Raw genomic sequence first — 13,693 nt, 5'->3', positions numbered from 1 at the left:
CGAAGAGGGTGTGGATCTCGAAACAGTAAGGGTACGAGGGTTAGCGTTCGCAGATAATAAGGTTGTTACGGCAGAGTCTATCGAAGACCTACAAAGAATGTTTTCAATAAACTAAATGCAAGCATGAAGAGCATGGGCTTAAAAATTAACGCAAATAAGACAAAAACTATGGTGTTCGAAGGAAATAGTGAGAAAACGCTATGCAATATTTTATTAAATGATGAGAGAATTGAACAAGTTGATAAGTTCGTATACCTTGGTAGCTTATTTACTAGGGACGGGAAGGTAGATGAGGAATTAGATAGACGAATAAATGAAGGTAAGAAGGTTATTGGTAGAGCAGGTCCCCTTATCAGAAGTAAAAATATATCAAATAAAGCTAAAATGGCAATACATAATTCTATATTTGTACCGACTGTACTATACAGTATGGAGACATGGACTTATCAAGAAAACGATAAAAGTAAAATTAACGCAATTGACATGAGATTCATGCGCATAATAAGCGGGAAACCCCTAATGGACAAAGTAAGTAACGAGATAATTCTAAAAGAAAGTGGTGCAGAAGAGACGCTAGTAGACATATGGGAAAGAAATCGGTTAAGATGGTTCGGACATGTTGAGAGAATGCCAAATGAACGACTAACGAAACAAGTGTATCAAGGTAAAGTAAATGGCAGCGTGCCCAGAGGTAGACCGCGGAAAGAATGGTTAGAATGTGCGGATGAGCCCCTACTTAGAAGAGACATAAGAAGTCACAGAAACACGAGAGCCTGCATGAAAAAATGCATGGACATAAAAGAAACTAGAGAAGTATGCCAGGACAGGAAAATATGGCGGCAAATAGTTAATAAAAAGAGTATCAGTAGAGCGAATGACGCCTGAAACAAAGACCTTGGCTATTAATGGACCCAAGTGGGGAACCTTACATAACGACTTCGTGAGGTTCTTCGCTAGAGAGTGATTGCTAGTGATTGCTAGAGAGATTGATCAGCAATCTGGGTCGGAGCAGTGTTGCGGAACGAACGTGTTATTTACTTAAATAGCACGAGAATTCTGGATCAATCTGAAAAATCTCTATCCCTTCCACACACTACTCCTTTCCCCTGCCGAGTGAGTCACGCCTACCCCGAAAGGGAAATGTCTTAATGGTGTAATAATAATAATAATAATAAATTGTGCGATATTTTTTCTCCGTGTATCGACTAGCCAGTCCCGTGACAAGATGTTTGCGACCTCTACTGCGATGGCCCCCGACCTGATCAAGAGATCATTGAGTCTGTTGGCGCACCCCTCGCGGAGTAACGCGCCAATTTCTTTAGAGATGTCATCCCTTAGCTTATCCAACCCCACGAGAGTAAAAAAGACTTCAGCATAACCCGACGCAACGGCAACCCTCACCAGGGCATTGTTTTCCATCTGCGCAAAAGTGGAGCCTTGCGTTTTCAGAGTCTTTTGCCATTTTGACACCCTGTTCCGGGAGTGACTTAGAAGTCCTTCGCCCTCTTGTCCGTTGAACAAGCCTGAGGAGTTGCTCCAAAACATATTTCTGCAGCCTAAGTCCTCTGTAAGATGCCTTGGCTGCTGTTTGAAACCCGCGTTAAGCACGCTCGCCTTCTCTGTCACCGATACGGTTCCTCTTTCTTACGGAGAGCCCCGTTGACTTTTCCTCTACTATGGCAAAAAGATTGTTGCCATCAGTGTTAGGAATCTGGACTGCTCCTGGTAGGATGGCCCCTGAGGAACCGCAGTGCACTATAATATGTTATGATAAATATATTATATATATTTGGATATTGTTTATTGTATGTTTGTATGCCAAAAAAAATAATTTATTTCAGGAAATTATAATTGAATTAAGCCATTCTTTCGTCATTTCAGTTATTTTACTGACCTTCTTACAGGTCCTCTGTAAGAAGCCGTGAATGATGTTTGAAATCCGTGCTAAGCGGGTTCTCTTTCTCTGTCACTGATATAGTTATTCTTCCTTACGGAGAGCCCCGTTAATTGTTCTTGGCACCGTGGCAAAAAGATTTTTGTCATCAGTGTTAGGTGTATGCACTGCTCCGAGTAGTGTGGCCCCTGAGGAGCCGTTTATCTCTGGCGGTATGTTAAATATGGGTCCCGAATCGGAGCCCTTAATATTTTATTTTGCTTTTTGTGTTTCGTCTATTTTTATCCCATTTTTTATTTCAGCTTACAAAATATATTTTCAGCAGGCAGTGCAGTATAATATGTTATAGTAAATATATTGCATCCATTTGGATATTGGTTGTTGTATTTTTTATGCCAAAAAAATACATTAATTCAGGCAATTATAATTGTATTAAGCCATGTTTTCATAATTTCAGTTTTTGTTACTGACCTGAATCCCATCAAAATTTAAGGGTCATCCGTTCTACCCAAACAAACGTAAAATTCGACTCGCAGTAGGGTATTTGCCTCGGCTGGTTCGGCAAGGCTCCACGATTACACAGCGAAAACACAGAACAGACAACCATGAGCGCCACTGCTATTGTAATTGGTTTCGGATTGTTTAACAAAATAGGAGCAATTTTTCGAAAAAGCGGCTCTGTCTGGCAAAAGAAAATGTTATGTAAATGACATATGTAAGAGGTTAGACAAAAATATTCAAGCGTTTGTTCTGAGATATAAATACCGTGAACCCCATTCTGATAAAGGGCTTTACCCTATTAGCACGGAATGTTCCTGAAACGGAATCATGAATCCCGGAACGTGTAAAATATCCGTCGCTAGGGCAGGTTTAACTGGGACCTGATGGGAACATTCCATTTTGTAGGTCGTTCCCGCATGATTTGAACAACTAGATAGTATGTGTCCTAGGTGCTCGGGGTGTGCATGACACACCCTGCAGCTATCATCGGGAATATGTTGGCTCAAAATGTGGCGACGGCATCCTAAAGTGGAAATGACACCGTCTTTACATGCCCAAAATGAAACCGTCCGTGCCCGACTTCAATGCTGATGATATAAGGAAAGCAAACATTACCTGACACGACATCGATTGATCCTCCACATTTTTGTGGAAGATGCCGTGCATCCTCTTGTTGAGGAACTATTCACGGAAGTTTTTCTTCTGGTCTTTCTTAATCCGGACTTTCAGAAGTGAATACTCGAGATAGATAAGATTTAATGCATTTTTCTCCCCCCTGATATTGAAGTAAAGGCCGAGTATTTCATCAGTCTCCACCGCCGCTTAGTACAAAAAATCTCCTTTGCCCACTTCTTCGTGCTTCCTGACCATTTTAAGAAGAGGGTTCTGTCCATTTGCGGCTATATGTGCTGTAAATAGAATAATTATGTTGTGAAGATATTCAAGATTTAATATTCCGCGACCACCTTGACGCCGTGAGATATAGATACGCGGAACAGAAGACTTAAGATACATGCTTTTGTTCGTGAGCATAACCATCCGTGTCCTGTGGCGCGCCCAGGTATGTACAGGTCTCTTCAGCGCGAAGGCCTCGTATAGCGCTTCTGTCGATGAGCTCAGATTCTTCAGGGATGCCATTAAGTTTTCCTCACTCCAAATAAACCTTGGCGTATTTTCTAACCCAAAATCCATTCCAATCTCCTCAGAGTATTCCCTGTCAATCCCTAGAGTTATGAATAGTCGCTCTTCATTTTTATTATAGATCTTAAGATCATGCATATAAAATACATGAGTTACCTTATGATTTCGACTTTCAGGTTCGCAGAAAAAGTATCCTTCGGAATGGCGAGGTACGACAGGTAATGGCAATAGGGTGAGAAAACAGAGGAGTGAGCTTATGGCGTCCCCCTGAAAGACACCTCTCTGAAAGATGACGTTGTTAGTTGTCACACGACGATTTCTATATGATATAGTAAATCTTGTTTTACAAAGCTGCGTCTTTGCAGACACATCTATTGATGAGCAGGTTTCACCAGAATGTCTTGATGCCATTTGGTACCGGAGCATTCTTTTTACTCTAGACATCTCCTAGCGTCTAGCAGGTCCCGTATTCTGCCAACAATGTGGTACCTAATAGTCAGTAGCTATGACTTTTTAAGTATGCGATAACGGTCCGTAATTCGCGCGCGAACTATCGAACCTTGGCGGTGAAATTCCTGCCAGATGTTATGTAGTAAATTCGTTTGTTTTCATTTTTAGTTTGCATCTTCCAAAGCTCTCGCTGCATTACACATGCCACAATTGATAGTCCAGAGGTAGGGTTCTTCGAAAAAATCTCCACAAAGCTCGCAATCCAGTTTAGCCAGATCTTTGGGCTTGAGAGAAACTTGGAAGTTGATGTTTCTCCGGCTCCTGAATCATCGCTCTTCCTCTGTAGGATGCGTGCCAGTAGTTGGTCTCAGTGTCACATCTATTTCTGTCTTGCCGGCTTATTCCGGCTTTGGCATGGTTTCGCAGACGTTGATGCGAAAGGTGCAAGCAGGTGTTCATTGAGTCAATCCGTCCAGCTAAAAGTCTCGACAGTTCACCGATTCATTGCATTGACTCCGTCTTGATTGGCTCCCCCAACTGTAGGGTAATCGGCATTGTTATCCAACCCATTGTTGGGAGCCCTGCGCGTTCGATTGTTTTGAATCGCACTTGCTACAACTATGTTTGGTGTTATCATTGTTGTTCCCATGAGAAGCTAGGGAAAAGGGTGTGTCAATCCTTGTAAATACCCGCATGGAAGGATAAGGCTGCATACTCCATCGGGACCATCCCTTAACAATTGTCCGCGAATGCTTATTAATTATTGTAACTATAGTCAGCAAGCCCTTGGTACAGAAGCCCTCTATCCACAACCGGAGGAAGTAAATTTCAACGAGGAATCCAGTGATGACCTTAGTTTTTACCTTGACCATGACCTTCATGGTTATTTCAATGTCACCTTTGTATTTCAAAATGAAATGGCCCATTTTTGACATTGGCAATCGAAGCAGCGGAAAATTTTTCATTAAAAAGTGTATTCAGGTCATGAGTAAGGTGTGACCTTGATAGACGAATCAAGGTGATTCAAACTTCAATATGGTATGAACATTTTTTCGCAAGCTATCTTGTAAAAATCATCCTCTTACCCTACTTATTTACTTAAACAATGTACATTTAATTGTGAGCATCGAGTGATCTTGACCATGACCATCAAGGTCATATCAAGGTCACTTTGTTTTTAATTGAAACGACTCTGTTTGACATCGGAAATCGAAAGAAGGGAAAATTTTACATTAAAAAGTGTAGTCAGGTCATAAGTAAGGTTTGACCTTGATGAACCTATCAAGGTCATTCGAACTTCAATAAGGTCTGAATATTTTTCGCAAGTTAGCTTGTGGAAAATCTCCTCTTACCTCACTTACTTAATTTCTTGCTTGAACAATGTACATATCGACAGGTGAGTGGAAGAACGTAAGTGTCTGATTTTTGTTTCAAGAGACGTCGTATCTGGTCACGGTTCCAATACATGTCGTATCTAGCTTGTGGTTGAACAGACGTAGTATTTCTCTCGCAGATTCAAAAGACGTCGTATCTCACTGACCGCCCAAGAGACGTCACACCTTTCTCGCGGTTCAAAAAACGTCGTATCTTGTTCACTATTCAGAATACGTCGTACCTCGCCCGCTATTTGCGAGAAGTCGTATGCATCCAAGTGTCCAGGTTGGTCGACTATGGAGCCCAGTTGGTGCGCTATATATTTTTTTTTCTATTTTAAGTACCTGGTGTGTAATTGTAACTTGGGGTTTGTAGGATTGGGGTTTGTGGGGTTGGAGTTAGTGCTTTTCGGATTGTAGACTTGGAGCCGGCAACCTTATGGTTTCTGTTCGACCAACCTGGACACTTGGATGCATTCTAGTTAATTGAAAAAGAGAAACATATAGCGTGCACTTCTAGCTGGACTCCGTAATTGGCCACTATGTAAAGTTATAGCCGTAGGGTTTTCAGAAATATATTGTGTATCCCATTTTTGAAGATATTCTTTGTTTTCAGCAGCATAATTCATTTTAAATCATTATTTACAAATATTTCAGAAGATATTTTTTTAATAAACTATATTGTGCCGTTTTATTGAAAATTTGATACAGGCTGAAAACTTATAAATTTGTGAGATACGTTTCTTAAACTGCGAACGAGATACGACGTCTCGTAAACAGCGAGCGAGATACGACATCTTCTGAACAGCGAACGAGATACGACGTTTTTTGAACCGCGAGAAAGGCACGACGTCTCTTGGGCGGTCAACGTGATACGACGTCTTTTGAATCTGCGAGCGAAATACTACGTCTGTTCAACCACAAGCTAGATACGACATGTATTGGAACCGTGACCATCAAGGTCATCTCAAGGTTACTTTTTTTTAAACAATCCTTTGTTACAGCGGCAATCAAAACAGTGGAAAATTTTAAGTTTAAAAACTTATTCATGTCCAGGTAAGGAGTACCCATGATAAGACTTTTATGATCATGGTCAAGGTCACCCGATGGTCACTATTTAATGTACATTGTTTAAGTAAGTAAGCAGGGTAAGAAGATGAATTTCACAAGCTAGCTTGCGAAAAAATGTTCAGAACATATTCAAGTCTGAATGACCTTGCTGAATGACTACGCTTTTTTACGTAAAATTTTCCGCTCTTTCGATTGCCAACGTCAAAAATGGGCCATTCCATCTAAAATAACAAAGGTGACCTTGAAATAACCATGAAGATCATGGTCAACGTCAAAACTAAGGCCACAACTGGATTCCTCGTTGAAAGTTACTTTAAGAATAACCTCAACCTTCTCCAAAAAAATTGTGCATACGACGTATTTACGATATCGCAGACACCTTAACGACATGGACATAGGATATCGTAAAGTTGCCGTAAAGATGTCGTAACGATGTCGTAAAAACGTCGCCAAATTTTGTGCCCACTGGGAACACCCACATTATTAATATTTAATATCTTTGTTGATATTATATAAGTATATTAAAATTTTAAGTTTCTTATAATAGCTGCGAATGAAGATTAATGAAAAACAAGTATTATACTGATAAAAAACAAAATTTAGACTTTCAAAATTTTTTTATTTGGAAGCAGACATTTTTAATTTAAAGAATTTCAAAATGCAGACTTGAAGACTTGAGCAATTAAAAATTAAAACCGGTTTAAGTGGAAAATTTTTAATCGAAAACATTTTTCTGTCGCCATTTATTACTTATTAAAATATTTAGAAGCTCTTAAAAAACTTTTTAAATAATTTTAAATTGGAACAAATTGAAAAAAAACTTCTACGTTTCTCAAAAGTTGGGAATGAAATGTTGAAGCTTTTGGAATATATTTTAACTTTTTGAAATTAAAATAATTGAACTTATAGTTTACGAAGTGTTTAGTTAAAAAAATAATAATTTTTCAATTTTTCAAGCTTAAATTTTCTAAAAATAATAAAATATTGAAAATTTTAAAGTTAATTGATTCTTTAATTTCGAGCATTGAAAATGATAACGTGAATTTATATTTTTGGAATTGAATCTGAATCGTTGAACTCTAATATCTAAAAGTAAAAAATTCTAAATTTGCAGTTTATCTGGATTTAATTTACACTTGTTTAATTGAAAAGTGTTACTACTTTTGATTTTAAACGAGTAAATTATAGAGCATTCGAATACAAAGTTTTTTAATTTAAAAATTTTAAAACGTCAATTTAAAAAGTTTATTTTTGTAGACAAAACTTTGACAGAAATGATTCAGACGGCCCTGATTGTTTATGGTTTGGCGTGTGCCATGATTATACGAAGGAGATAAAGGGTACCCCCGATTGGGTTCTATAGCGGGATTGCAGTATATTATTCACGTGTGAACATGACTTGTATAGCCGAACAATTTAAATCATCTTATATTAAAAATCAATAATTAAATCTTTGTTAAAAATATTTATCGTTAACCGAATTTTTCTGATACTCAGGTGTTCGCAATTTTCTTATCATCAATGGTTATCAGCAATGGTTGAGACTTATTTTTAAAGAGGATTAGACTTTTAGAATGATAAAATCGTAAATCAAGGTTCAGAAATTCTAAAGGGGATATCAGTCGATTAGACTATCTTTAATTAGTAATGGAGCAGTTCTGATGAAGAGACGTGTTTCTTCAAATCATGGATTTAAAAACTTTGTCTGGCTTCGGCGAAATTAAGAAGGAACTAAAATTTGATGGGGCAAGTGTTTTAAATTGAATTAAAAAGTAAACTAAATGTAACTAAATTTAATAAATTTGCCTTATATTATCTGACTTTTTTATTTCTTTTTTTTATAAAGTTTTGGGACTGGTTTGTGGCTTACAATGACGTACACACTCTATGGAGAGCACAACCTACACATCTAATTGTGTCTACATTATTTCTCGTTGGCGGTCTCCTCACTTTTTATCATGGTAATACAAACTATAAGAGTCCAAAAAATATTATTCCACTCTCTTCAAATTTTTCCCACTTTGTGAAATATTTCTGACATTAAAAAGTTACATTTGAGAAAAAAAACTATCAATTTAAAGTGTCCAAGTTTGAAAAAAAATTTATTTAAAAATTGGACAACGTGTACATTTTTCGCTATTTAAATTTAAAACCACCCCAATTAATACACAATAATACTTGTTTCATGCAAAGAAAGTTTGGAAGAGGTCTCAACTTGATATAATTTTTTCTGGACTGTCTAAAATCTACACTCTCAAAGTCTAAAAAGTCTAAAAACACTGCAATTACACACAAGTTTCACAAACATTGGTCAATCTCTCTAAATACAAAATACACGCGTAACATTGTTTTCAGCTCTGAAATCTGGAGGTCGATTTGCCCACTTATGGATTGGGATAATTTGCCACGGATTAGTTGTAGAAATCGTGAGCTACAATCTTCCTGATATAGACAGTTTCTGGCATTCACAAACCTCTATTATTTTCCTAGGACGTCGTCTGCCACTTCACATAATATTTGTTTGTAGGCACATTTTAATCGATGAATTATTTCTTTTTTTGCCGCCCTATATTTTCCCTTTTATATTTACTTCTAGTTTAGAACATTTCTGATGCTGATCTACTAAATTTCTGAATTACAAAATTTCTAATCTAAAAAATTCCTCACTTAAAAAAATCATTAAAATCTGTACTGAATTTTTTAGATGTTGTATTTATCTACACCGCAGCGATTTTTGTCGATAAACTCAGACTGCCAACCTGGAGTGAACCTTTTGCTGTTGGATTAATCGTGGTTTTAATAGATTATCCTTACGATTTGATGGCTGTTAAATTTGTGCATTGGACGTGGCATGATACCGATCCTAATATTTTCGATCGGCATTATCACATACCATGGAATTCTTTTTACTTCCATGCCACTTTTGCTGCGGCTTTTATTTTCTGGTTTCATTTCGTCAGACGATTTTTAATTTCAAGCAAGGATAGATGGATGCCTGGATCGTAAATATTAATTTATCAGTCTCAAATTATTGTACTGAACAAACTATTTTTACTCTTGGAATATCGGAACAAGTCTTAAAATACAGAAAAATATTGATTAATTTATGACTATATTTTAAATACTGGAATCCGTTAAGAAATTTGTAATTTAAGAAAAATAAGAGAAAGGTCAAGATTTTAAAGTGGTTATTAAAAAATGTTTCGCCTAAAAATAGTTTTTTAATGGGACGATTTCTACGACTTGTAATAAAACGAGCCTCTACGAAAATAATTGCCTTTATCACTCGTAGGTTTTTAAAAGAATCACTCTGCACTCTATTAGCCTCGCTTTTGGGAATGCCCACTGGTGTGATACTCTTTATACCAAACTACCACCTTTTGCACGACATATACAATTTGCATTCGGAAGTAACTTTTTATCTCCTACTGGCTGCATTTGTTGCCTTGATATTAAGAGGCATCTTAAGTTTAAAAACATTACCTCAACACACAAGGAGTTTAAAAGATTATTTGCTTCTGAACTACTTAGTCATTTACTATTTAATATTCTTTGGTGAGTTTACACAAATACTCAGGATTAAATTGAATTTAAAGTCAATAACTCTAAAAAAATTTCAAATAATTTAGGAATGGCTCTAATTGGGGATCCAAGTTCCGAAGTATCGATAGGATTACACGAACCGATTGGACCATGCGAGGAAAAAGTGGCGATAAAAACTGCCTTTGGACAAACATTGTACAAAAGAAAATATCTTTGTGTAACTGATTACGATGAATCTTACTTCAATTTTTCTTGTCTTCCGAATGGAAAACCGTCTGGAAAAATCGGAGAATATTACACGATTTGCGGAACGCCATTTGAAAACAGGGTCGAGTACATAATTCTGATGCTGACAATAACTATCATCGCAGCTGGAGTTTTTCTCAATATATTTTACTGTACGACTGTTTGTAAGAACACTCTCAAGAAGAAAAACTAGAAATTAATTTTTAACTCAAGACTTTGTACGAGACTAAGAAAAATATATTTATAATTGTGCTAAATATATTCAAAACGTGATTTACACCCAAATTCTACCCTTTACAAGGGTCTGTGATATTATATTAATATTTATATTTACAATGTTTTATCACCCATAGCAACTAAAGTTGGCATGAAAAATGGATAACCTAATGCTTATAAGCAATGGGAAGTATCACAGTCTTAAAAAAATCTGTTTCAAAATATCAGAAAGCACAACGGAATTAAAAATTATCTGCTTGGAAATAATTGTTTTACATGTACTTTGCTTCTGAGAAAGGTAGTTTCATCATTGAAATCAGTAAGTAAAAATGATCAGATCAGAATTTAAACATAAGTATTGTAATATGTTATTGCAAAAGCTACAATCGCCAAAATTATGGCAATTAACGAATATTTTATCCAGTTTTTCGAACCGGATTTTGATTTATTGTTGTTGTGCGATTTATCTTTGATTTTACGACGAGGTTTGAATTTCTTTTCAAACATTTCTATTTCCCTTTGATTGCGAAGTTCCTCCTCCTTATTTTTTTTCTCTATTTCGATCTCGCGAGCACGTTCTAATTCTTCCTTTTTCTGACGACAAACGTCGTCACATTTGACGACGCCTTGACCCTTGCGAATCTGAATACATGAAAAATCCTTTTTAAGTCGCTTACACTTACACAAAAGCTTAACTTTCTTGTTACATGACTCTTCATTTAAACAGGGACCTGGATGGCAAATGTCGATACAGCGATGACCACAGAGATACTGAAATAGTCAATAATATTTATTAATAAATGCAATTAACTTCGTATTTAAAAATTTGTAACTTTATAATAAAGTAGCCGCTCGGTCGGTATACCTGGGATTTTTTGGACTGGGAATCTTGAAAACTATAATATTTAAAATTTAATAATAATTGAAAGTAGAATAGTTTCATAGTGAAAAGCTCTAAATATGTTAAAACTTAAAAGATTTTCAAATTAAAACTTTAAACATTGCAATTGTTAAAAATTATACTGTCTAAAATTAATAGTTAAATCATTGTAATGGTCGTATTGGAGCTTTAAAACTTTTCGAATAAATTCAAAATCACTCAAATATCCGAATGCTGAATTTTCCATTTTGAAAGTAATAATTTCAATTCTTCTATTTTGTATTTTTCATTTCGTTTTTCAAGGCACTTCGATAAGTATTTATTTCAAATGATTTAGATTGAAAAAATGTAAGTTGAAAGTAATCCAGTCTTAAAAACATTTAAACTTCACAATTGTAATTGAAAAGGTTTTCACTTTAAAAAGAAGTTTAAATTTTTTAAAAAGAAATGTGTTGTGCAAGAAAACTGTTGTAGTTTCTTTTTCATTTTTAAGAATGTCCATCATGAAATAAATTTTTATATGAAGTATCTATTTTTGTATTATATTTTAGAATCTGTATATTTTTAAATATGCAAATATAGTTAGTGATTGGTAAATACGTCGCTCGAAGAAATCTGAAAACTGTTTTTAGTAATTGATATGAATTTAAAGTTGTTCAAAATTAAAAGTATTATATATCATAATATAAATAAAAATGGATATCTAAGAGGTAAAATTACATTTTTACCACTTCCAACAACAACTTCTGCCCACCTTTACCGTAAAAAAATAAAACTTTTCGCACCCCATGAAAATATTAGAGATCCAGTAAGGAAAAGATTCAGGTATCTTTTTCTTTTTAATTCCTGGTGATAATCTTGTAAATATTTTAGAACATTCATTTTCTCAATTCGCTTCAGAGTATCATAAATGAGTGATTGTAAACTGGCGACAAACTTGAAGTCCCGATAATACAAACATTAAAAAATAAGTCTTACTGGTTTTCGTTCTGATTCAATAAACACTTATTATCATCATTTGCAAAATGGTCAATTCCTTTTTTTCCAAATGTTATTCCAATTTAATTTAATTTAACATGAAAGAATCAAATATTATTACAACATTTTTAAAGTTAGTCCCTCGAATTTCGCAACTGTTTTTCATTATCGTGCACAATTTTCTAAATGAAAAGCTTACAGTTCCAATTGAATTATAAACATAGAAATATTAGGCATATCGTTTAGAAATTTAAAAAAAATTAAATTTACAATGTTCACTGTGTTTTCTAATTCGCTTTAAAACTTAAAGGTGCATTTTGATGATGCGGATTTTTTGTAATAGTAAAAAAAGATATCTTCTCGCCCGATAGCGTTTAGACGTTTATGATCATGAAGGATCTTCCACAAACTACGTTACCACTTTATGGGGGGGGGGTAAAAACCTACAGTTGGTAAGGGTTCGTGGGGGGGGCGTCCCGGTAAAAGAAACGTTAGACATTAGAGAATATTTTTCTAAAAGTACATATGGTAACATTTTTAGTCCATTTGCAGGTGATGAATGTTGTTGATAGAAACTTATTTTTGTTTAAAAATTCAACTTTTTGGTGGGGGATTTTTGAATTTGATTAAAAACTCGTCTTTTTGGTAGTAAATTAATCTTTTTTATTTAAAAATTCATCTTTTTTAGTGGAAAATTTAACTTTTTGGTTGAAAATTCTTGAAATTTGTTAAAAATTCGTTTTATTTCGGTAAAAAATTAATCATTATGTTCAAAAATTCATATTTTTCGTTACATATTTAACAACCCGGTTTTAAAGTTGAACTACTTTCGTAAAAAAGTATTGAACTGTTTTGTTGAAAATTAATATATATTTAGTTGAAAAATCAAGTGTTGGGTTGAGAGTGTTTATATTTTATTGAAAATTCTTATTTTTTGGTATACAATTAACTTTTTATCAAATTTCATATTTTTCATTTGATAATTTAACTATTTTATATAGAAAATTCATCATTTTGTCTTGAAAGTTCAAGAATTTAGAAAAAAATCAACTATTTGGTAAAAAAATTCGTTTTTTTCGAATTAAAATTTTTTAATTAAAAGTTTAAATATTCCATTTTGGTTAAAAATATACCATTCTTAGTTTAAAAATTCAACAATACCCGGATTAACTGTCACATAAAACTCAATTACGCACACTTCAACAATTAATCTGAGAATCACTTTTTTATTTTAATTGTTGATTTATTACCGAAGTTTATAATTCACCACCCGGTCACGCAGACAATATATACAACTTCACTCGCTATAAACACACAGAAAAATCAGTATAAATGTAAAATCAGGCTTTACCTAAAGGCTAAGTAACTTTCAGGGCGGGGTGTCATAATCAAATCAACGGT

General features: G+C 34.8%; 3 protein-coding genes across 6 annotated transcripts in view; 2 read left to right on the top strand and 1 right to left on the bottom strand.

Moving 5' to 3' along the window:
* The window catches only part of LOC117167965 (amine oxidase [flavin-containing] B-like), a 16,997-nt gene extending 8,973 nt beyond the window's left edge, over positions 1-8,024 (top strand). The window contains exon 10 of one of the 2 annotated variants that reach the window (XM_033353237.1): positions 7,927-8,024. The gene's annotated coding sequence lies outside the window, so the exon portion shown is untranslated. Of the gene's footprint in view, positions 1-7,686; positions 7,731-7,926 lie in introns of those variants that run through there. The other variant, XM_033353238.1, reaches the window with a different exon arrangement.
* LOC117167967 lies at positions 7,820-10,434 on the top strand. 2 transcript variants are annotated; one of them, XM_033353240.1, is made up of 6 exons: positions 7,820-8,175; positions 8,276-8,390; positions 8,785-8,952; positions 9,134-9,431; positions 9,722-9,984; positions 10,059-10,434. In XM_033353240.1, exons 1-6 carry the CDS (start codon positions 8,116-8,118, stop codon positions 10,409-10,411), a joined length of 1,257 nt encoding a protein of 418 aa, XP_033209131.1. In that variant the 5' UTR covers positions 7,820-8,115; the 3' UTR covers positions 10,412-10,434. The 2 variants fall into 2 exon arrangements, with proteins under 2 accessions (XP_033209131.1, XP_033209132.1); XM_033353241.1 differs by lacking the exon at positions 8,785-8,952.
* The window catches only part of LOC117167964 (NF-X1-type zinc finger protein NFXL1), a 14,322-nt gene continuing 8,846 nt past the window's right edge, over positions 8,218-13,693 (bottom strand). For both annotated transcript variants that reach the window (XM_033353236.1, XM_033353235.1), the window contains exon 5: positions 8,218-11,205. In XM_033353236.1, the coding sequence (XP_033209127.1) occupies positions 10,780-11,205 (426 nt within the window). In that variant the 3' untranslated portion in view covers positions 8,218-10,779. The remainder of the gene's footprint in view (positions 11,206-13,693) is intronic.

Source organism: Belonocnema kinseyi, chromosome 2 (assembly GCF_010883055.1).
Source record: "Belonocnema kinseyi isolate 2016_QV_RU_SX_M_011 chromosome 2, B_treatae_v1, whole genome shotgun sequence".
In the NCBI taxonomy this organism is placed as follows: Eukaryota; Metazoa; Arthropoda; class Insecta; order Hymenoptera; family Cynipidae; genus Belonocnema; species Belonocnema kinseyi.
Note: the sequence above shows the minus strand (reverse complement) of the source record. Positions and strands in the feature narration are given on the sequence as shown.

Excerpts from the sequence above, each read along its gene's own strand:
- LOC117167967 (XM_033353240.1), top strand. The coding sequence starts at position 8,116 with ATGGATTTAAAAACTTTGTCTGGCTTCGGCGAAATTAAGAAGGAACTA. Across the intron at positions 8,176-8,275 it reads AGGAACTAAAATTTGATGGG|TTTTGGGACTGGTTTGTGGC; the intron begins GCAAGTGTTTTA and ends TTTTTTATAAAG. Across the intron at positions 8,391-8,784 it reads TCTCCTCACTTTTTATCATG|CTCTGAAATCTGGAGGTCGA; the intron begins GTAATACAAACT and ends CATTGTTTTCAG.